Consider the following 25,441-nt stretch of genomic DNA (forward strand, 5'->3'; position numbering starts at 1 on the left):
CAGGTCCGTTACATGATGTTCTGAACGAGTTACTCCAGTATAGATGGAAAGGTTTAGGTACCGATTTAATTAGTGTCATTCTAGAACAGCGCCACAAATATAGAACGTTTCTGAATCCGCATTTTGTTCATGTCTCACCTCCAGAAAGTAAATCATTTTACATAGATAGACAGCATCCGTTACGAGAAGTACACCCAGTTAGGACAGCGGGTGGTGAACTAGAACGAGTATTTGTCTACACCCCTATCACAAAGATGGAACTCTTAGAGATGAAGAAATTAATTCCCTGTCACGACAAAGATCCAGCAGGGTTCCATCGAGAATTAAAAGACATGCTCCGTATGGGAGAATACACGTATCCAGATATTATTAAAATGCTAAAGGTTCTGTTGCCCGCAGGGGTATATGAAAAACTCAAGGAAAAAGAATGGGAGGTGGGAGAGAAAAAAATTGATTGGACAGCTCTAGAAGCTGAAGATAAAATACGAGTACCAGGTACCGGTCTTGGGGACAAATGTAAAGAATTGCCCGAGTTATTGATACAAGTTTTGCCAAGGTTACTAGCCACGAAAAAGGAAGATTGGGATGCAATCTCAGCATGTAAACAGAAACAGGATGAAGATACTAGTGATTTTTATTCTAGATTTGAGAAATGTTTTATTATTAACAGTGGTTTGAAGACAGGTAGCGAGTCATACCCTCATCTTTTTGTTACTAAACTAGTCGAGAATTCAAGTCCACAAGTTAAAAATCGAGTTTTGAAAGTCGAAAGTACCTGGCAAGCTAATACTCCGTCCCAAATGCTCCAGATGCTCCAGTATCACCAGAACAGAATCAGGGAAGAGCAAGAACACGAAAGGAGACGTATGAAAGACACGAAAATGAAAGTACTAGTTGCACAATCTGTTCCACAAGACAGTCAGAAGAGGGGTCCGAATCAAGTCAGTCATCCTGCAGCTCCCGTTAAAGGGACTTGCAATTATTGTAAACAGCCAGGTCATTTTATAAACGAGTGTGCAGTTCTGAAACACAACATAGCTACTGGTAAGACTAAAGAAAGACCACGTCCGCCTAGACAAGAACAAGTTTCACAGACTTCTCAGTCACCACAGAATGCACAACAGACAGTTCCAGCACCGCAGCCCATCGCTGCAACACAGCATGTTACACAGCAGATGTACCAGTATGCCCAGACCGAGTATCCAGAGTATCAACAGTATTCATGAAACAGCCTAGAGAGGGAGGTAGGCTTGCCTCTCATCGAGATACCTATAGATCAAGAGGGTCCCTATGTACACAGTCAAGTATTAGGGAAAGACAGAAAGTTTCTGATTGATACAGGGGCAAGTAGGACTACTATCAGTCACGACGAGGTTCCAGGGGCTCCGCTCTCAGGCTCTAGAAATGTTTCCCTTGGATTTTCAGGAAAGCCAATTATTAACGAGATTTCAAAACCAGTTTCCCTAGAAGTTGGTCCATTGTCCCGAACTACTGATTTGTTACTTACGAAGTCATGTCCAGAAAATTTGTTAGGCATTAAAACATTGAAAGAATTAGGTGCAGTTATTTGCTGTTCTCCAGAAGGAGTCCGATTGTTTTTGCGTGACTTTAAAGGTCACTATGTATTACGCGATTTTGATCCAAGATTACTGAATGTTCCACAGCATTTATGGGCGCAAGGTCCAACTGATGTAGGTTTTATGCAAATCACACCCCATCGTGTGACTCTCAAGCAAGGTATAGTTTTGCCACGAATCAGACAGTACAGATTGCCACCTGAGGCTGTAGCAGCCTTATCCAAAATAATTGACGAGCTTATTGCTCAAGGAGTGGTTGTAGAAACTGACTCCAATGTATGTAATTCTCCTATCATTCCAGTCATGAAACGTACCGATCCAAATGCACCTCCAGTATATCGATTAGTGATTGACCTTCGAGAGCTTAACAAATGTATCATACCCCAGTACCCAGTAGTCCCAGATATTTCATCCCTATTGACAGCCATTGATTCTGAAGCTACATTTTTCACTGTCATCGACCTCAAGAATGCATTTTTCAGTGTCCCCATTCATCCAGACAGCCAGAACCTTTTTGGTTTTTGTTTAAATGGAAGGAGCTATAAATTCACACGAGCTCCTCAAGGTTTCACAGAAAGTCCTAGTATTTACAGTCAAGCACTTAAGAGACAACTAGACAATATTCACATGCCAACTGACACTGCCCTGCTCCAGTATGTCGATGATCTACTGATCACAGCCCGTTCTGAACGTGACTGCGAGCGTGCGTCACTTACAGTTCTGTATTTCCTGGCCGAGCAGGGGCACAAGGTGTCCCCTTCCAAATTACAATTCTGTGTCCAGCAAGTGATCTACTTAGGCCACTTACTGTCCAAGTGGGGTAGGCAGTTGACACCAGACCGTATCCAGTTAATAGCGAGTCTTCCACAGCCCAAGACACAGAAGGAGGTACGTGCTTTTATTGGCCTCACTTCTTATTGCAGACAATGGATTCCTCAGTATGCATTTCTAGCCAAGCCACTGATACAGTTAACGACACAGGAGGCAGCCGTATCGACTGTCCTCCCTTGGACATCTGAACATACACTTAGTTTTAATGAATTAAAGAAAGCCTTATGCCAAGCACCTGTTCTAGCTACACCGAACTACAGTAAGCCTTTTACACTTTTTGTCACAGAACGTGATGGTACTGCATTATCTGTTCTCACACAAGATCAAGCAGGACAGTACAAGCCTTGTGCTTATTTTTCGAGCACATTAGATCCAGTAGCCCAGGCTTTGCCTGCGTGCCTCAAGTCAGTTGCAGCCACAGCTCTAGCAATCAGACAAAGTGATTCCATAGTATTAGGACATTCCCTGACAGTACAAGTCCCACACTCCGTGGAAGTTCTTTTAAACCGAACACAGACTCAGCACTTGACAATTGCACGTTTAACAGGTTATGAACTGACACTGTTCCAACCACACATAGAAATCAGACGCTGCAACGTTCTAAATCCTGCTACACTGTTACCGTCAGTTACTTCAAATCCTGCCACACATGACTGTGTGGAAGTTGTTAACACCATGACCAAGCCAAGACAAGACCTGACAGACATTGCATTACCTGACCCCGACCTTACACTTTATGTGGATGGTTCATGTATGAGAACAAGTACAGGAGAACTAGTAGCCGCGTATGCAGTGACTACTGACACGGAAGTTATCGAAACACATCGTATTGACACCCTGTCTGCCCAAGCAGCAGAGCTAGTTGCTCTGACCCAAGCCTGCATACGTGCCAAGAACCTGAAAGTAAACATATACACAGATTCACGTTACGCATTCGGAGTCGTACATGACTTCGGAGTGCTCTGGCAGGAGAGGTTTCATGACTTCTCATGGAACCAAGATTCAGCATGGTCTCCTCATCCAAGCTCTGTTAGATGCAATACATTTACCGACAGCTATTGCTATCATGAAGTGCAAGGCACATACGAAAGTTACTGATATCATTTCCCAAGGTAACGATCTAGCAGATCGAACAGCCAAGCTTACAGCTCAGACACCAGACATTCCAGTTAACAAGACCCAGACATTTACTCCAGATCCGACTACTTGTATGACAGTTAAGGACCCTACACAAGATGTCATAGACATACAGTTACATGCTACTCCTGAAGAAATCAAGAAATGGTCCGAACAAGGAGGGGTCCAGACAGATCAAGGATGGTTGACGAAGGGAAAAGCCACATGGTTTCTCCCCGACTCTATGGTTCAAGTCATTATCAATACCGCACATAGTCCAGCACATCTAGGAGAAAAAGCTATGTTAGACAGTATACAGAACCTTTGGTTCAACAAGCACTTACGAGCTGCAGCCAAGCAGAAAGTCCGTACCTGTATGATATGTTGCCAGTTCAATCCAGGTAAAAGTGTCCCGGTGGAACAAGGTGGATTCCAACCCCCTGACCACCCTTTTGAAGTCCTCCAGATGGATTATATTCAGATGGAGCGATGTCGAGGTTTCAAGTATGTTCTTGTAGTTGTATGCGCTTTGTCCAGGTGGACAGAAGCATATCCAGTTCCAGATTACACAGCCGCGACCACTGCCAAGCAGCTGGTTCGTGAATTCTTTCCCCGTTATGGACTCCCTAGGGTCGTGTATTCTGATAACGGCCAGCCATTCTCATCTGAGCTCATGAAACATGTTTCCCTCTTGTTAGGGTACCAGTGGAAGTTCCATTGTGTGCGCCATCCTGAAGCAGCCGGTCTCGTAGAGAGACATAACCAGACCCTGAAAATCCGTATTGCCAAGACATGTAAAGAGAAAGGTGTAGACTGGCTAGTTGCCCTGCCAGTTGCTTTATTCTTCATGAGGATGGTTGCACATTCCAGATCAGGTCTGTCCCCTTATGAGGTCGTATTCGGCCGCCCCCCAAACATGTGGGGTACACCTAGACCCCGCAGTATTACAGATGTTTCCAGTAATATGCTGACAGATTACCTAGCTTCCTTGATGTCTGCCCTACACTCTTGTCGTTCACAGGTTGCCGCTGCATTTCCAGACAATACCGAAGTGAAACCGCATGAGGTCATTCCAGGCGACCTCGTCCTTGTAAGGAACTTTGATCGTTCAAGTCCGCTGGAGCCTCGTTGGAAAGAGCCGCGACTTGTCCTCCTGACCACCCGCACGGCCGTGAAGTTGGAAGGCCGCAAGGGGTGGGTCCATCTGTCCCACGTCAAGAAGTTCCATGGAGTTCGAGAAAAGACATTTTCTAAGAACTGTTCCATTTTTAAAGACTGCCTGAAACCAGACTTTGATCTGAATCCTGAACTGAAAGTTCCTCTGTTAGAGAAAACTCCGCAACAGGAGTATAAGTTAAAGCTCCGGTCTAGTAAAATAAGTCAGCCAGTTTAATTGTCTAAGTCCCTCTCGGGTGAAACGGTTAGACAGGTATCTGACATGTATGAGATAGACCCCCATAGTGAGAGAGTTAGTCAAAACTCTATACGATGTATCGTTTTTCTAAGTTTTATATTGTTTCTAAGTTTGATGGTTGCCTGCACAAGTTATGCATTACATTTATGTTTACCAATTTCACATGTAAACAAGTTTTCTAATGCTACAGTAGAGCACACATTTAGTGATCTGCCTCCTCACGAGTTATCCTATCGTCTTGCTATGAGAAATAATACATTTATCAGAATGTTACACTATTCACACCAGACCAGCAATGCTACTAATTGTTGGGTGTGTGGTCGACTCCCCCCTTTCCAGACACCGAAGGGAGTTCTGCCACTCTTTCCTTATCCATTTTCACATAATGGTTCGTGTGGAGCATGGTCCACTTTAACGACATCCTCCAATGATATGTCCCTTCTGAATAGAACATGTTTCCCAGACAAGCAAGGTCTCCCCCATAGAACAGGGTTAGATCTAGAAAATGAAGTATATGATTTAGGTAATTATTCTTCGAATTTTATGGTCCTGAATGTTCAGTCTGATACTACTCCAGATTTACCTGCTATTTCAGTACTACCAGTCAAAGGCGAATTATGTGTCAGAAAGAATGGTTCCGCACATGTAGGACATAGTGATTGTACTACTATTGTCGAGTATAGTGACAGTGGGAAATCTATTTTCAAAGCTTCACGTCATTCTTATTTTGTTTGTGGTCAGACCGCATATGTTCGTCTGCCCCTCGATTGGGATGGAACATGTTACATTGCCTTCCTACTGCCACCAGTTTTTCTAGCCCCATCTGATTATCACAGAAACACACATCTAGTACACGTCAGACATAGAAGGGAGATCGAGTCCCCAATTGTCGATCAAACTGAAACTACTCTAGAACAGTATCAAGACTTCAATAAAGGTTTCTTCTTCTTTATAGGACCTATCCAGAATAGTAAGTTAATCCGTAGGTTAACCAGAACCCTTGAAGCAGTAGTGAATGAGACTACTTCTGCTCTAGGTAACTTAACCGAAGAGCAATCTGCTATGAGATTTGTCGTGCTCCAAAATCGTCTCGTTCTTGACGTCATACTGGCCGATAGAGGAGGAGCATGTAGAGTCATCGGATCTAGTTGCTGCATTTTCATTCCTAATAACGCGCCGTCTGTTTATTCAGCTATAACCAGACTTCATAAAATTGCCCATCAGTTACACCAGAATCCAGGCACCTGGACATGGTCCGGTTGGCTCTGGAGTATTATATCTGCCTGGGGATGGAAAGTATTGTCATTCCTAGGTATTGCAGTAATGATCATATTCAGTTGCTGCCTCTGTATACAATGTGGCCCTGCGATTTGCGGCATTTGTGCTACCTCTTGTATTCCTAGTCCTAAGTCCCGTTCCAAGACAATTCGAGACGAGCAAATGATGCTATATGAAATGATAGATGGTATCATGAATATTGATGTTTCCTGATGGAAACGTAGGGCACAAGGAGGGAATGTGGAAAAGTAAATTTTGCCATGTTGTATGTGCCTACGTGTTCCCCATCTTATGTTATATGTGTATGATCGATATGCATGTATTCCCTTCTGATCGATTAAAGACGCAATTACAGTTGTGTCCATCTCTAAGTATGTCAGTTTCCAGTCTTCGTGAAAGCAACGAATATTAGGCCTATGTAAACCTGCGTTGCCACATTTTACAGTGTGCACGTTAATTCATTGAATTATCCCCGTTTCTAGGCCTCAAAAGGGCCCGGAATCAGATTCAGCTCCTGTCTTCTGAACCCTCTCCGAGGAGCGATACAGCCCCCACCTGCATCCCTGACCCTTAGCTTACTTTCTTGCCTCGCAGTGCCCGGCCCGGCCTGGCTCTGCCTCCCAGTCTGCCAAGGTATGTTATGATTCTAGTTATCAGTCCAGCCCTCCATCTCTGCATTCCTAAGCTACTGAATCGCATCAATAGTTTCCGTCATAGTCTAGCCTTTATGTCTCCATGTAAGAGAAATACTGTATTAATATTCATAGAATATTCCTCGCACACGCACTACATATAGAATTATGCATGCACCAGTCTTAATGTCTATTAGCCTTTGCCCTGATAACTTTTGGATTCTATCAACATGTACTCTAAACACTAGATACTAGATATGCCTGGGTACATGTCGCTCTGACACTCCAGACTTTAGTCTCCTCTTCTAGCGCAGAAGTCATAGCCCCCCAGTTCTCCTTAGTAACACGTCATTGTCATTTTGCGCGCACCACTAGGTTAGAGGTCCCAGCTGCTCAGGTAGCCCCCTCCATGTTTCCGCCCCCTTTTATGACATATTCTGTTACGTTTGTATCACATGTCTATGTATACGCCCTGTACACGCCTTCTTGTTACATCATGTTGCCCTTATCTTTCGCGACTGCTACAAACCCCGCCTACTGCTACGCCTACTGTATTGAATGTAATGTATTTTGTTTAACTATATATATTGTGCACGGATATTAAAGTTTGCTAGCCAATTACCAGATCCTGCTCGACAGCTGTCGGGCCCTGCCATCCTATTCCCGTACAGGCTGTCCTATTCCTGCCCTTTATGCCTGATTAAAGCCTGTCAACTTCAGCTACCTCGAATCTTGACTCTTATTTATTGAGCTACCTGTTTATTGATTATAGTCAAAAATAGATCCGGTAATAAATTATTTATTTACCACACTCCTCTCACAATACCTTATATAGATGCACGTTCGATCTTAATTGAAAATTGTTTGCACAAACATTATCATAAACCATAAAATCAATATATTGATCATACAAATTAGATCAGATCAAATAAATCAATAATGCATCTCATATTCATGCAATTTGCATATCCAATTATAGATAATCTGGAGAAAATTAAGTCTACACAAGAGAGATGAAGAATGAAAAATTCAGCCCTGGATGGGCAAAATACAAAGTCCTGTGTGCAAACCTAATCAATGTGAGGGATAAGTAATTCAGGCTGATCACCTAATTTTCAATCAAGAGAAATCTTTCTGTTGTTTTGATAGTATATACAGTCGGTGGTGCTTCTTGAAGAAGGGTAGGAGAACGGGGAGTTTAGGCATCTGCGAGAGGATTTTTTCTATATATGTATCAGGTTAAGTGGGGAGGCCGGTCTGTTCCAGAGTTAACCCAAATGAATTGCTTGCTCCTCTTCGGTGTTAAGACCTAGAGGAGTCCTAGTTTGAAGATCTATAATGAATCTCAATTCCAGTCTGCGCAACCGGATTTCTCTGTCCCCGCCTCGTTCTTGGATCGGGACTTGATCCAAATAGGAGAATCTGAGAAGGTTGCGATTACTCTGATGTTCTCTGGCAAAATGCCTCGCAACTGGATAGTTTGGGTCATTATGTTCTATAGCCCTAGCATGTTCCAAAATTCTGTGCTTTGTGGGGTGTATTGTGCTGCTGATATAAAGTAACTAACATGGGCACTCTAAACCATCAACACAATAAGGTGTGGTACATGTCAGAAAAATTGGTGATTCTCTTGCATTCAGCTCTGCCAGGTATTTGATAAGTTGTGACCTTTGTGCTGTTTTTGCAGGCTTTGCACCGATGACATGGGAAGAACCCAGTAAGGTTACCCAATCTTGGTGTTCGAGGGATTGAGTCAAAGTGATATTGATATAGAAGATCTTTTAAGGAGCGACTTCTTTTGTATGTGATTCTTGGGTGATCTGATATATCATTCCCAATCACACTGTCAGACTTCAAAATATGCCAATTGCGTGAGAGGGGATATTGGACTCTCTCTGAGTCCCGTGAAAATGTTGTGATGAAGCGGAGGGTACTCTGATCTTTCGAGGTCGATTTAGCTTAGTCTTTCAAGAGACATGATCTAGGGATTTTTTGGACCTTTTCAAAGTTCTGTTGTAAAATTTGATCTGAATATCCCCTCGCTTTAAACCTATATATACCCTCCAAAGGTGCCTCCGATCTTAAGGACGCGACTCCATACAAGAGTAAATTTTCAAAACCTTTAATCGCATCATGGCTGGTCTTTAACTTCTCCCCGGCGCGTATTTCAAAGCGGCATGCTTCTTCTTCATGGGGCAAAGTTCCAACAATGATGAAAACACTGCAACTGTTGATTTCCATTTTGTATGCACTCTCCAATGAGGCATACTGGTAGTTGTAGTTTAATTCTTCCCCCTGGGTGGGGTCCTTACATTTGTCAACATTTTATCTTTCATTTTATTAATCAGTTATCCACAGCCCTCTGGTTGGCCGCAGACATGTTGTGCAGCTGCCAAATTATAGTTCTCGTGCCTGCTTCCAGGCCATGAAATCACAGCCATACAGTCCCGTTTTGGCATTCCATCCGAGTGGTGCAACCTCCGAGGCCAACGGTTAAAATTTACCCCAAAGGGGCCTCCGACCTTAAGGACGTGACTCCATACTACAGTAAGTTTTTGGAACCTTTAATTAGGACAGCTGCGCATCATGGCTGGTCTTTAACAACTCCCCGACGCGTTTCGAAGCGAAATGCTACTTCTTCATGTGGCAAAGTTCAAACAATTACGGAAGCAATCAACCGTTGATTTTCATTTTGTATGCATTCTCCAGTGAGGCATACTGGTAGTTGTAGTTTAATTCTTCCCCCTAGGTTGGGTCCGTACATTAGTCAACATTTTATCTTTCATTTTATTAATCATGTTTCCACAGCCCTCTGGTGTGCCCCAAGACATAATGTGCAGCTGCCTAACTATAGTTCGCTGTGGAAACATGATTAATAAAATGAAAGATAAAATGTTGACAAATGTACGGACCCCACCTAGGGGGAAGAATTAAACTACAACTACCAGTATGCCTCACTGGAGAGTGTATACAAAATGGAAATCAACGGTTGCTGCCTGCACAGAGAAAAACAGAGCAGCTCTTAAACAACTGCTCTGTATCAGCACGAGTTCACAACTGCCTCAAGGCAGCGCAACTTTCCATATTTGCACCCGGCACACCTGCTTTAAGGTGCGCCATGGCGCAAATATGGAAAGTGTGCCTTATCTTTAATACGGGCCCAGGTGGAGAGGGTTAGGAGTCATTTGAGATCTACACAAAAATACCCTAAGGGAAAACATGTTCCATGTTCTAGAATAGAGCAAGAGAAGTTTAGACCAAGAAATGCTTCATGGGCCAGAATGGAGACAGAATTGGGCTCAAATGATATTTGTCACATGCCACATGTGAAAAAGATGAAAATGAATGCATTAATGTGATATGCTTTAGTACTGCAAAAAAGATAGAGGACAGTGAGGATTTTAAGAGACCTGGGGCCAGATGTAGGTATCCAAATACCGGTCGGTAACGGCCGAAAATACCGATTTTCGGCCGTTACCGACCGGTATTTGGATACTGAGATGTAGGGCATGAAAAAATACAGATTCGGTAATTTTACCGAATCGGTAAATTTACCGATTCAGTAAAATTACCGATTCGGTAAAATTACCAATTCGGTAAAATTACCGAATCTGTATTTTGAAATGTAGGTAGCACTGTAAACAGTGCTACAGGGCTTTAAGGATTCGTTATTTACCACCAACTATTAGTTGGTGGTCAATAACGAATTCCTATGTAAATGCAAATATGTGCATTTACACCTGTGCCATGTGGCACACATACATGCCCTTAGGGCCTGTATGTGTGCCACATAGCACACAAGCTCTAATCAGGGGTGCAACAGGGTGTCAAAGTGACACCCTGCCACCCTTGACTATTTTACAATTTTACCGAATTGGTATTTACCGATTCGGTAATTGACATTCATTCCTATGGGCCTCAAGGCCCATAGGAATGAATGGCAATTACAATTCGGTAATTAAAATACCGAATAATTACCTACATAGGTTTTACCGATTCTAAAATACCGAATCGGTAAAATTCGGTATTTTAGAATCGGTAAAACCTTTTTACCTACATCTAGCCCCTGGTTAGAAATATCTCCTTCTCTAAGTGATGTATGTGTATCAAGTGAGACTGTGGAATAAAAGTTAGAAATGAAAATTCCTTACATCCATTCTAAAAGAAAATACGGTGGGGGGCTGCTATGATTCATATGGACTTTCCATAAATGAAATAGGGGTTGAATAAAGGTTAATTACAAATGGAAAGTTGCAGTCTATAGAATAATCCTATTATAATCATGTTGTTCACAGAGCCAGTCATGATCAGGAGTCGATGAGTAACGGAATTCTTTTCTTTTAAAAGCACAATTCTGTGAGCGGTCAGTGATGATTGGGACAAACCTAAATAAAGGGGTGTGCTTAGTTGCAAAGTATATATGTGCAACAAGGGTTCCGAGTAGAACAATTACAATCACAAGAATTTCAATCAAAAGTAGGTTTCAATCAGTGATCATTGAATAATAATGATTAAAAAGTGTGAACCCACTTATAAATCTTGATAAAGTATTGTATTTCAGATTTGCAGAAACATGCTCCATGCTCAGGTGATCACACAATCAATGAAAGACGAACAGTGCAATTGTGTGTGTAAAAGAACAAATGACAATAGAATAATTTCAGTAGTAGGTGTGCTTATTTGACTGCTAATGGTCCAGTAGCCTAACACAATGTTATAACTATTCAGTTCCTGTTGTTGGAATCGTCTATGGTGTTTTGACCCATGACATTCATATAAGGGTCATCATCAGGACATCATTAATTTACTGAGGGTTATGAATATTGAGGTCTCGCCTGTGAGACAGTTTACGGGTTCCTCCAGACACTCTGATCCTTGGTGGTAGAACAGTAGGGAAACTAGGCGTCTTGGATTCCCGTTTTTTATGCATTGAGTCTCAACAGCTTTATTATACTTCATATCCTGGTTTTCAAAGAGAGTCAACTAAGCGCAGTTGAAATAGGTATGTATATATACTCTTGCTGTGTTGGGTACCAGAACTCAGAAAGAAGCAATTAAAGTGACACCGATTATACTCTGTGTCAAAGTTGGATTTAACTTTCCCTGAGCAAAGTGCTTTCTACGTTGGTGAGTGGTATCAGATACATTGTTGTGTCTTCCACAGTCACAACCAAATTATAGTCCTACTTGTATCTATATGGCCTTGCCCATTTTTTTACCTGAATAAAATCTTGTCATTGCACAGGACAGCTGACACCTGTCTCAAGACATCATGACTCAATTTTCTCCTATTTTCACTGCAAAGACAAAAGGCAGGCGTGGACAGTGCTGGGCAATAGAGGAAATGTGCAGAACTACATTCTCAGGTGCAAAACACACCACAGTTGGCTTACATGGACCACCTGTGAACCATGAGTCTGAATGGACGTAAATAGTCCTGCATAGAATGTTTGATTATACTCTACGTTACACCATGTACTGGTGGCATTGCCTCTCTCTGTTTAATGAGTTATGGCCGATCTACGATGGGGACAGGACTATACAGGGGATGGACAGAAGACTGGTAGGCTCTTAAACGTCATAGCAATTACTGTGACTAAGTGCAGTAGTCCATTGTTTTTCTTAGGCACTTGCCCCCACCTGCCTAGTTTTGATTCCTCCTGAGACCCTTTTCTTCCACCACGTTACATTTCCTTTCTATGTATCTTACTCTTCTAAGTTAAATTCCTTCCTGTTTTCTCCTTTTGTTACAGTTTTCCTCCCTTTCTAGTCTTTCGTCGCTCTGATCCTGCTTTCAGAATGCATAACATCTACCAAAAATCGTCAGCATGAGAAATGAAGGGGTAGCAGTTTCAATAGAAAGTGCGGACTTAAGTGAGCGAGGATTCATGTAAAGAAGGAACTAATAATGAAACACAGAGCAACTGATGTAAGCATTACTTCTTCCTGTATTGCCGAACTGTTCACGTGAACATTGTTGTAGATCATAATGTTGTAGCTTATAGATGATTCCGAAGCTGTTTGCTGTCTTCAACTTTTATGGTCTGTGTCCTGAGGACATAGTTCTGGATTCTGTTATAAGACTATTTCCTGCAGACAGCAAGCGGTTGTGAGAATGATGGCCTCTGGTTGGCACATTATACCTAACACCTGCCAATTTATGGGTTCTATTTTTGTTCTACAAACTGAGTCCGACTTTCTAGATCCATGAGTAAAGCATTATCCTTATTAGGTAAAAATGAGATCTGTTTTAGGACGTGATGTCACCATCAGAACTATCCATTTCTTAGACAAAGCAGAGGAGTGAATAGTTCTCAAAGTTGCAGTAGGTGCAGATTCACCAGGTCCCACGGGCCTGAGGAGTCAATTTCATTGAAATTATGACTGTCTCCCTCTACTCAACAAATGTCCCATTTTGTTTCCTTGCCTTAGGGCAGGTGCATCTTTGAAGTGTCAGACTGAACTCGAACAAACAGGATGTGGATTTGAAATGGACGATTCTTTCCCAGATTACTTTATGGTTAAATAAACCATGTCTGTCTTGCATTTTACACCTTGGTTTAAAAGTATTAAAATTTCGCTTTCGGTCACACTCAAACACTCTAACATCTTCTCATGGCCTCCAAGTGGCTAATGACTTGGCACCTATCGAGCTGCGCAAAACTCATGTAGCATAACATATTAATGAGACAGAGATGCAGGACCGATTAAAAGATCTGTTCCCAAACCCAATCTTGGGAAGCCTTTGATGTTTAATGTTTGAAGCTGCATTAACTGCAGTAAACTACAAAAGCCAAAATAAGATGTTGTGATTGAAACCAGGGTAAGAATGTCATCTGTTGCGCATCACAAGTGCTGTCGTGATTGGGCTTTAATGACAGCTCACACATCCTCTGCATGGCAAGTACTTGAAGTTTTTGGTAACATGCCAAAATGTTCATAATGGGTTCTGGCTGACAGCGAACACGCACAGTACATCTGTTGTTAGAAACCGAACGCCCACCCCATCGCCCTCACGCACATTCACCAACTACACAGCACATTCTTGGGAACACTTCATGTTCAGATTTACAATGGTGCTCCGTTGATGGGACCGCATTGATGGAGTGCGGGATCCAGGGCCGGCTTTATTGCAGTGCGATTGGTGCGGCCGCACTGGGTGCTCACCATGGGCGTAACACAGGCCCCCGCAGCCCACGCGGTGCGGGGGGGCCCCTAGCTCCAGGGGGCCCCCTCGGCACTGACCTCTGGCCGGGAGAGCTCCTGATTGAGCCCAGAGTGGGCCCCCCCTAAGTACTGTGCAGGGAGGCCCCCTCACTTTTCGTTACGCCAGTGGTGCTCACCTGTGAAGGTGGGCGCTATGTTTAGCAATATCTTATGATCAGAGAGATGAGGGTCACTTTTTAAGGTGGTAGTGAGAGAATCAGAGGAGGTGATGAAGAGAAGTGGGGGCGCCAAAAGTGATTGTTGCACTGGGCACCATCAACGCTAAAGCCTGCCCAGACAGGATCTGACAATGGGAAGCCCTTTTGAGAAACATCTGTTGTCACCCACTCTCCGAACTGAGGAGACTTCCTGCTGGCTCGCTTGTCAGCAAATGTTCTTATTTTGGATGTCATCATGCATGCTTTCTTGGAGTTTGTTCTTCTCAGCTTTGCAGCACATTCTGCTACATATAGGTCAGCTCTAGAACAGATTCCTCTGAAATAATGTATGCCTTCAATACCTATCTGTCAGATTAAACAAAACAGATGCAGAAAACACAGCTTACTTGAAAAAAACATAGAACTCCAACATTGAGAGCACGAAGTCAAGTATAAATCACACTTCATAGTGTGCTGTAACAGCACAGCAGAGTAAGGCCTTTCTATAAATAACATTCACATAAAACCACACTATTAAACTCGAAAATGTACAGAAAATAAAAACGTAAACCAATTAATTGAGGATCTGGTGAGATCGACTTTAGACGAACTACTGAGAGCATAATATGTTTAGCGTTCAAAAAAGAGACCCAGACAACCCAATATCTCCTTAAGTGGGGGAGTGTAGGGGGTGGACTCGAGGAGTTACAAAAAGATGGATGGAAAATGTACAGCTTGTGTTGCTCGCTCTGCAATTTAGCACCAGTGAGCAGCGAATGGCACCATGTGCTGAACAAGAGTGGCCATTCAAGTTGATTTAGATTTTTTTAGAAAATCTACTTGAGCTGCAGCCCTCTCACGGCAACTACCTGCGTTAGAAAATTGCTCTAAGGGTCAACACAACTCACATTGTTGCAGAGATTCTGCTCAGGAACAGAACTATGCTTGGGACCATAGAAGATCGGCATGTAGGGACTGAGTCATCATACCACCTCAGTATGCATGAGCCCGAGTACGACTAGCTATAGTGCTTCACTTGCCCTCCTAACCTTACCAGAGAAGCAAGGGAATTGTCACCCCAGAACACAACACACTCGACCCTCTCAGGGATCACAGTAATAAGACACACCCTTTCGCTCTCTCACTTGTTCCCATCCACAATAAGATTTCCATGAGACACGAAGGAAGTTTAAAATATTTATCTAAACTATCTTGTCCTAAAATGCAGTATATGTGCCAGAATTAGAAAACAAATGCATACCAGAAATGCTGATAGCATGGTAAATAAACCATATATCATAAAAAGCCCTGTCATAAGACAGAGTAGCCTAAACCCCTCTCCTATTCTACCAAAACTAAATGATTGTATATCAAAGATCTCTGGGATTAGTGGCTGACCTATTGTGTTGCTTCATGTTTTGGATAGACTGGCACCCACTTCTTGACCTTGTACCTTAGCATACACAGAGGGACATTCTACATCTCAGCTGACGAAGCAATCTTGACTCAGAACCCTTGCTCAGTGTGTTTTCCTAAACTCTTGTGCTCAGTTATATGACAAGGCACGTGTGCTCACAAACAGCAGCTGCATTATCGTGTTGTGTGTAGGTGCTAGTGCCTGACCAGAGAGAATAACAAAGGGCATTGTTGTTTCGCCTTTGTGTGTCGTGTTCAGACTAAATGCCAGGAAAAGAACAGAACTCGAAAACATATGCAGGTTAATTGTGAAAGTACAAAAGCAAGCGTGTTTATATATTAACGTGTGCAAAAGAAAATGTGGCCTACAACATGCACAACCAGGCCAACATAGGGAAAGCTACAATGGGCCAATCAGGAAACGCATGACAACATTTTCTGGAGCTTTGCTGGAAAAATATTCCGCCAACACTTGCAGAAATTTATGTGGAAGGCCATGTTAAAGAGTGAGGCGGAGTGACAAAAATGCTACCAATTTTGTATTTATAGGTAGCCATGGGGAAGCAATAAGAAAGGGGGAAATTCGTTATTAAAGATTGTAGATAAGAGTAGAATAAATGTCTATTTAAAACAAGGAAAGAATTCATAGTAGGTATTAAAAATAATTCTAGTCAAAAAGCAATTAACCCCAATGGTAACAGGCAGTGATAGGCTGTTTCTACTGACATTTCTATTTCAACACAATTCATTTTTCATATATGCCACAAAACTTTCAAGACAGCAGCTGAAGTGAGCGTCCTACTAGTATTGTAAATTTTGCAAGGTTTTGTCAAAGCGTGACAGAGTTATTGGCAAAACAAAAAATGCTCTTCCTATGGAAACCATCTCTTAACTATAACTCCCTACTGGCGACCGCCTGTAGGTAACGTGTGTATATATATATATATATATATATATATATATATATATATTCACAGAAAAACAACAAAGGTTCCAGGGACATTATAGTTAGGTTCTGAAGTTATTTAAAGTATCTATAACTTGTGCCCTTAGGTAAGTATAACTCGCGCCCTCGCCATGCACAATTTTCTCATCAATAATTTTATTGTTCATGTTGCAGTGATATTATCAATGATGCCTTAGAAGATGATGCTATTTCACTCTACGCCATTCCACTCTATGCCATTTCACTCTACACCACTCCACTCTATGCTATTCCATTGGATGCCACTCCTCTGTACAACAGTCCACTGTATGTTATTTAACTATATGACACTACACCGTATGCTACTCCACTTTATGACATTCCAGAGTATGCCACTCCGCACTACTCCATTCCACACTATTCCATTGAACGCCATTCCACTGTATGCGATTGCACTCTACCCCACTCCAGTCTACACCTCTTCACTGTATGCCACTGCTCTGTACATTGCTCCACTATACACGATTCTACTCTATGCCACACCACCATGCATCATTCCAATCTGTGCTATTCCATTGTATGACACTCCACTATATGCTACTCACCTCTACTCCCCACTTCAGTGTACACCGCTCCTCTCTAAACCACTCCATTCTACGCTAGTCCATTGGACGCCAATCCACTCTAGACCCGTCAACTCTACTCTATTACACTGTATTAAACTCCAATCTAAGCCACTTCAATGCACACCACTCCACTGTATGCACTCTGCTATACACTACTTCTGTGTATGCTATTCCACTCTATACCATTCCACTGTACGACGCTCCACTCTATGCTATTTCACTGTATGCCATTACACTGTATGCTACTCCACTCTATTCCACTTCAGAGTATGCCACTCCCCTCAATGCCATTCTATTCTACGCTATTCCATTGGACGCCACTACACTATAAGCCACTCCACTGTATGCTATTACACTCTACCCCTCTCCAGTCTACACCACTTCACAGTACACCACTGCACAGTACTCTACTCTACTCTTTTCAGCTCGTAAACCAGACAACACTAACTATTACTCGTTACTCTACCATGCACTGTGTTCTCACAAATAATGATACTCCAATGTAAAACATTACACTTTATGAGATACTCCGCCATTCTACTGCATGACACTGCACTAACAGTTTAATATACTGAAGATTACACTACTACACTCTACTCTACTCCACTCGATTCCAATCCACAATACTCCAGACTATGACAATAGGCTTTACAACAGTATCCTCCACTGTACATGTTCCATACTCCACATATCAACTCTCCATTTGCGACACTAGACTCTACGAATTGAAACACAATTTCATTTAAAAATTTAAAAAACATAAAAATGTAATGAAGAAAATAAAGGTTAAAGCTTTGCTATAGTTAAGAAAACGTATTTTCCCTATGCAATCCATGTTTAAACTATATAAACCTAAAAAAATCCAAAGTTATAGTTCTAACTTTCATTTACAATTTATCCACCACCATCAAATTATTATGAGTAGCGGACCTTGTTACAGACAATTTTCAGCTTGCTAATCAGACAAAACCAACTATAACTCACCACTTTACCGTGCACTGCGTTCTCACAAATAATGATACTCCACTGTACAACACTGCATTGTACAAGATTTTACGCACTCTACTGCACATGACAATGCTGAAATATATGACACTCTACTCCACTATACTCCACTCTATGCCACTTCACTCTACAACACTCTGCAACACTCTATGCCACTCTACAGCACTCCACTCAATGACACTCTACTCCACCACACTCCATTTCATGGCACTCCTGTCGATGACACTCTACTGTACAACACTCAAACACTCATCTGTTGTTTAATTTGAATGTTGGAAGCTGCAAGGGGGCATGACCTAGCGTCTTGGGCTATTAGATTGTGTACAAGCCTGGTGTCCACCAGTGTTAATTCTATTGAGTTCGCAGGGCTATTGGGTATAGTACATCTACTGGATCTCAAAATGTCATCCCTTATCACGATCTACACTCTCTTACGTGTCTAATCCAGAGAATTGATTTATGTTTTTAGAGATTACTCACATCTCACCTGATTGCCGTTTTTAGGTACATTTATTATAAATATTTGATGGTGTGGCGGAGAAAATAATTTTAACTTGGACATTAGACACTCACTTCCAACATAGTTTACTGGCAGGTCCCTACCTAAAACTTCTTCAGAATGTAAAAAAGAATCTGGAGGTGTCCTAGCATGCAATGGTGTATCTGGGTGGCCAACAGTCCTCGGTGTGACTTAGTTACAACCGAGGTGTGTGCATCCACTCCACAGCCCGCTCTGTGTGGGGAGGGATGGGATGCGGGCCTTTATGGGTGAGGGTTTTTCGGTTGTCCAGTGAACTCCTGGGCCCAATGACCTGGCGGTGTTACTAGATCACTAGTTCCCCCTACCCTCTCAAGCAGCCAGTTAATCAGTCCTGTGAGCACTCTTATTGTGGGCTTGAGGACTTTGATTTCTGGACATAGATCAAGAATGGTGTTAGAGACCTACGTGTTAGAGAATGTTGGCTCACTGGGCAATGAAGAGGCTCTCCTCTGTCCTCCTGCTCCTCAAAATCAATAGTTGCTTCTGGCAAGATTAATAGAGGTTACAATCTATTACTACATGTAAGCTCAGGAGGATGTTGATCAGAGGGGGGGTTGCTAAGTACATTTTGCAATCCTTTGGTGGCTGTTACTGGTGACTCAGGTGTTTGGCTGTGTGTGTTCGCTTTCCTGAACATATATTGCATGCGCCTAGTTACTAAGGGGCTTCCCCACACTATAGGAACCTTTGAGTTGGAGGCAGAGTTGGGTCTTCTTCGCACTCTACCAGCAAATCATCGATGTGATCAAGTACGCAATTCTCCCCTGCATGCCTCAGAATATTTCTTTGATTTTTTAGTAACTTTGGGGGTCATTAGGATGACGGGCGGACTATGTCCGCCCGTCATCCTAGCGGGGATTGGGAACGCCCACCATAAGGGCGGGGGTCCCGTGGGGGGTATTAGGATGTGCCCGCCACAGTGGCGGGCACATCCTGCATTTCTAGCATTGTGGCCGGCGGTGCTCTCAGCACCACGCGCCACAATGCTAGAAATGCATTTTAGCATTTGCATAAACAAAGCGGCAGGCACGGCGCGGTGCCTGCCGCTTTGTTTATGCAAATGTGGGGGTACCACAGGTACCCCCAGTGTGCAGCCCCCACCCCTCCTTCACTCTGGGGGCCCGCAGGGGGCCCCCAGAAGACCGCATGCCGCCACGGAAAGGCATGACTGACAGCCCATACTAATATGGCTGGCGGTGTCTATGAGACACCGCAGCCATATTAAATATTCTCCGCCCCGGCCGCAAGGCGACCGGGGCGGAAAAGCGGCGGACGGAAAGACCCCGCCATACTAATATGGCGGGGGGAATAATTCAGGAATGGATGTCGGGCGGATTGCCTCCGCCAGGCCGGCGGTGGCTACCGCCAGCCTGGCGGAGGCAATCCGCCCAACATCGTGATGGGCCCCATAGTGTGCCACCCCTATCCCCCCTCCACAGCTTTCCTTTTCCACATGCCTCCCCTGGTGATTTCATGGCAGAGTGATGCAATATGTGAGGTCATAAGCAGTGCATTGCGGGGGAGTAGGTTATAGTTAGCTCCGGCAGCTATAACTGCTGAATTTCTATGGTTTAGTACGAGTAAAATCTAAGCCTAACTATAACGTCCCCATGTAACCTTTGCTTTTTTTCAGTGGATCATAGATAGATAGATAGATAGATAGATAGATAGATAGATAGATAGATAGATAGATAGATAGATAGATAGATAGATAGATAGATACCTTCCATCACGGTATGTTGATATTCTAGCTGCAATCATTTTATGGCCTTTAAATCTTCACATCACTGAAAACCTTCCACGAGGTAATTTTGGCCTGAGTAGTAGTGCTAAAATGAATCTACATATAACTTGCACCTAATTTTATACTACTTCCTAAAAGAAATGGAGCTTAATTGTTCTGCATCAGGGTTAGGCCACAGCACATACCGCCAGGTTTCATCTAGTTGTAACTGCTTGTGCTAAATTACAAAAAATGATAATAACAGGTGAAAAATAGTTTGCACGTGGTAGTCCCTTTTAATTAGGTCAAAGTTAAACATCAGGGCAAAAATACACTCACCCCCTGGTGCAATATCTGCACTAGAGTGTAGTTACACTTGATTTACCTCAAGAATCTAATGGACCGCCAGAGTGTCAAACCTGATATTGAAGATCTAACCTCTCATGACATGAATGGGAATACCAAGCAGACAGAGAGCCTTGGATGAAACTGAATCATGAAGAACAATCAGGTATTTCAAGTGATAATACTTGGGGCACACATAAAGGTCAGTTTACAAATATTCATAAGCGAATAATTCGGCTAGCACTAGGGAAGGCGATTCTAGGGCACTAACAGCAGGGGGCATCAATGTGCCTCAACATAGAGAAATATGGCTCAATGCCTTTTGCAGTACAGGGCAAATTTGTACTTTAACTATGATGTCAAAAATCGTTTAGCCAACTTTGACCATCAGGCGTGTTGAATGGAGTTTCACTCAACACCATCTTCTCAGAAGCACACTGCCCAAAACTGAGGTGGCGTGGCAAGGCCATACAATGTTCATTCTGCACTAGTGCACTCTCAATCGAAGCATTCAGACCACAGTCATCAGAGCAAAACATGAGTCACAAACCTACCTCTGACTCACAGCAATCTGCAGGAATACAATCACTTGGCACGCTGCAAAAAGTAATAGGATCATATAATGTAAGTGCTTCATTGTGGAGCGCACACTGTGCAGTGTAGGACAGATCACAGGTTCTTTAATTACAGCTACACATACGAAAGGAAGCCAGGGACCAGAAATTGGACGAGGCATTACCTTGTAATAGTTCCCAAGAATACGTCGTCGTGGTCTGGTTTCGGCTCGTAAACCACTGGGAATCCACTGTGGCTGGTGGTAACAAGCAGGCTGGCCAATGAGGAGACGGCTTCCTGTAGGTGGAGAACTCTCACACACGGCTTCATGACATCTCTGGCAGTGAACAGCTCCAGGTTTACCCTGAAAGACACAGAACAGACAGACCCCAGGGTCAGTGCTGTAAACAGGAAATGGGGCCTATCATTTTAGCACTTGATGGGTTACCACTGCGTCAGGGGATTACTTCATGCTGAAATACTCTGGAAAATAAGACGTTTATCGTGAAAATCCTCAATTGAAGGACTACACCGTTTCTTTGTTTCTGAACAATACTTTCAAAACGTGTGGCTCAGTAACTCTGAACTATTTGGGTCGCCTTTAAAATTGTATTTCTCTGACTGAACCCCAATAAAATCAAATTCAATTTTGTTAAGACACCTTCGCCAAAACCAAAAGCTTTTCACATGTGAGGTGATTTTACCCTTCTTCTGTAATTCTTATCTTCGTTTCCTATTTTTTCGTTTTTACCTTTGTTTGCGCAATAAAATGTATTTTAGCGTTCTTCACAAAAGTAGCCCATCAGCACTGAAAACTACTTTCCTTTATTTCCAATAAGTGAAGTAGTGTGGCTCACTGGTTAGAGGCGGCAGACCCGAGAGCAGAGGACGGCCCGGGACCAGGGTTCGATTCCCGGCGCGGCAGGTTTCTGGACCAGGGTCAGCGGACTCGATAATTCTCTCGCCTCGGTGCCCACTCTGATCAGCGATCACACTCGGCAACTCTGGGCATTAGCTTGCCTCATCTTCACTAACGGCCCCACCAGACCGCCGGGGATGCCTGGTCTCACCCTGGAGATACCCATTAAGGGACCATCTCTCAGGGAAGCCAGGAAGGGTTTCGCAGCGGTCGAAGCGCCTTGGGACCCTACGGGTAAGTAGTGCACTATATAAATGCCCATACATACATCTTTCTACGCGGCGGGCGGGAAGGTAGACATATCCTTGCATAAGGTGCTCTTATAGAGAGGAGTAAGAGGGTAGGAGGGCTCTGAGCTGTCTGGAAAGGGGAAACTGCTAGTTTTGGCCTGAAACAGGGTGCTGGCCGAACCACCCACTAGATGGTTCTTAAAGTTCTGAAGTTATGTATATTACTTAGGGGGCTGCCAGTGGGGTGATGTATGTGATGATGGTGGTAGTACTAGCCATTTGCTTATCAAATCCCTTTAAACCCGCTGACCGCGACACGAATTCCGCCGCGGTGTGGGCAAAATAATGAGTGGGCAGGGTTCGGACGGCCGCCGTCCTCCGCACACACCCACTGTGACATCAGACGGCCGGGGTCCGTCCTACACATGGAAGGGGCTTAAACACATCCACAGATATGACTGAATATGAGGGCTCTATCAGCCCACCACCTTATAACTGTAAGTTTTAAACTATGGGTAAATGAATAACACGGATGTTGTTCACTATTTCGGCCTTCAATACTCCAGGTAAGAGAATCGGAGTCACTTATAAAACTACACTGGGACATTCATTTCATATAAGAAATAACCTCTTTAACAGAGACACCCTACAACATTATTCGTCTGCCAATAATAGAAAGGTGTATGGATTATAAAAGGGCATCGTATAAGTTTCATGGCCAACAATATATTCAAAGGTAGGGAAGGGAGATTGCTCTTGGTAAATGGCAAGCTGAGCGGTCAGTATATTTTTTGGGAGTCAATATACGGTCCAAACCAGGGTCAAGAAGCGTTTTTTCACCACACACTCTGTAAATTAGTGAGTCTAACCTCAGGCCCCTAACTAATGCCATGGGACTGGAAAATGGCCCTAGATGAGACCCAAATGGTCAGACAATAAAGAGGGAAGTACCGCTGCCCAGTCAGCAGCGGGAGGGTCCTAGCTGAACAAACAGTGTTTGGTGAACATCTTGCATTAACTTTATATAGTTGAAAGGGATTACTCACACTACTCGACATCCCAAAGGCCCTATGCCAGAATACATTTTATACTTTTGATTGTCACCTACAACCCAAGACTCAGGAAACTGGAAGTGGGGTGATAGCACTTTCTGACCTTGCCCTACTTACACTTATATTTTCCTGGGATTGTCATGGTCAAGGCGGTAGAGCGTGATAGCGGTTCATTGAACATCTACGTAGAGATAGGGTAGCCAGGAATCCCTTGCGCTACTAGATCAAAGAGTTTATATCTCACAATGACACTGTGAACTGGAGTGCAAAGATGCTATGGGACTCACTGAAAGCTGCAATCTGAGTGACTTGTATAGCAGAAAGTGTGAGGATAGCTAAGACTCGCATGGTGGTCTTGTAAGACCTTCAAGGTTATCTAGGAAAGTTGGAAAAGGCCCGTAAGAAAACTCTCTCCCCAAAAATGTGGCATCAGATAGTCCATGTGTGGGGCAACTTAAATTTCTCAAACTTAACAAAGCTTAATACTCCCTACCATAAACCTAACACAAATTCTATGAAGGCAGTAATAAGGCCAAAATAAGATGGAAATGTATTCAATCCCATATTCTGTCCATCAAGACCCAAGAATGAACATTCCAAATGGATGAACATAATAAACAAATATGCTAAACATGAGGCTTAGGCACAGTTATACCAGTCGATTTACTCAGTTGAACCGACTGATGACACATTAATTAGTCAATTTGTGCAGTGCTCCAATCTCAGCAAACTAACCCAGGATCAAGTGACCACCCTGGTGGCTCCTATAGAGGATGAACAAATTATCTTGGCTGTCAAAGGCCTTTCTACTCTGCAAGGCTTCAGGATCTGATAGGTTTAACTTGGACTTTTTCAGGAGCCTCTAGCCCACACTGAAGGCACAAATATTTTTAATGATATAGTGTTTGAAATTTGCCATTTCTGCACAGTCACCCTAAATTGCTTGTCCTTTTTGCTGAAATCTGTTTTTGCTAGATATAAAATTATGTGGTCTTTACCCCTGCAAATGAATGGTAAAGTGCTCGTTTTCCTCCTTTCTACATGGTACAATTGGTATACTCCCATTTGGCATATTTAAACTTAATTATAAGTCCTTATTATAAGATACCAAGGTACACTCAAGCCCTATTAGTTAAATATTACCAGTGGGCTGTAACACATATTGTGCCGCCCAGTGCAGTGACAGGACAAATATGACTGTAGGTCTGCCATGCGTAGCACAGTGGTGCAGGTTATAACTGCTAAGTCAACCTGTCAAAATAACCCCTTCAGACAGGCCTAAACTCTCCTTTTAAATATTGATAAGCCACTGCCTTACTGCCCATCAAGGCAGGGTGCCTGGTATTTAGGAGCAGGACATGTAAAAGTTTAATGTTAAGCATATCTTTACAGTCCTTACATTAAAAAAAATATCCAAAAGGCTATTTTCTCTGTAGAAGTGGTTGTTGTTCCTTAGGAAAGCATTGGAGTACAATATTAAGTTAAAAAATGTTATTTCCAACTAGGAAACAGCAAGATAAATATATCAAGCACTTTTTTTAATAGTTAAACAAAATCCAATGTAATGGTAAACTTGAATTTTGTCTAACTATTAAAGAAAAGATTCTTTAGTAAATGTACCTTTTGCCTGCCTAAAGCGTCTTAGGGCTTTCAGTCCCTTCCAACTGTCACCTGGCAGCATATGGATCCCCTGTGGTGAAGTGTGAACTGCTCCCAGGAGCAAACAATAGACTGACCTGAAAGGGCAGAGATGAATCATCAGAACTTGATAGACTATGCAGGGGAGGCCGGGAGGATAGGACCCTCTTTAACATTAAAGTGTCAAGTCCTACTTAAATTTCACATCCTGTCTGACAGATCAGCTCAGGTTTTTCATATCACACTTCAATTAG

General features: G+C 43.0%; 1 protein-coding gene across 1 annotated transcript in view; it reads right to left on the bottom strand.

The window, feature by feature from the left end:
* Nucleotides 1–25,441, bottom strand: part of LOC144827301 (chloride channel protein C-like) — a 602,170-nt gene that overhangs the window by 88,751 nt on the left and 487,978 nt on the right. The window contains exon 13 of the mRNA XM_078685669.1: nt 21,533–21,712. Within this exon, the coding sequence (XP_078541795.1) occupies nt 21,533–21,712 (180 nt within the window). The remainder of the gene's footprint in view (nt 1–21,532; nt 21,713–25,441) is intronic.

This window comes from Lissotriton helveticus, chromosome 4_1 (assembly GCF_964261635.1).
Source record: "Lissotriton helveticus chromosome 4_1, aLisHel1.1, whole genome shotgun sequence".
NCBI classification, from domain to species: Eukaryota; Metazoa; Chordata; class Amphibia; order Caudata; family Salamandridae; genus Lissotriton; species Lissotriton helveticus.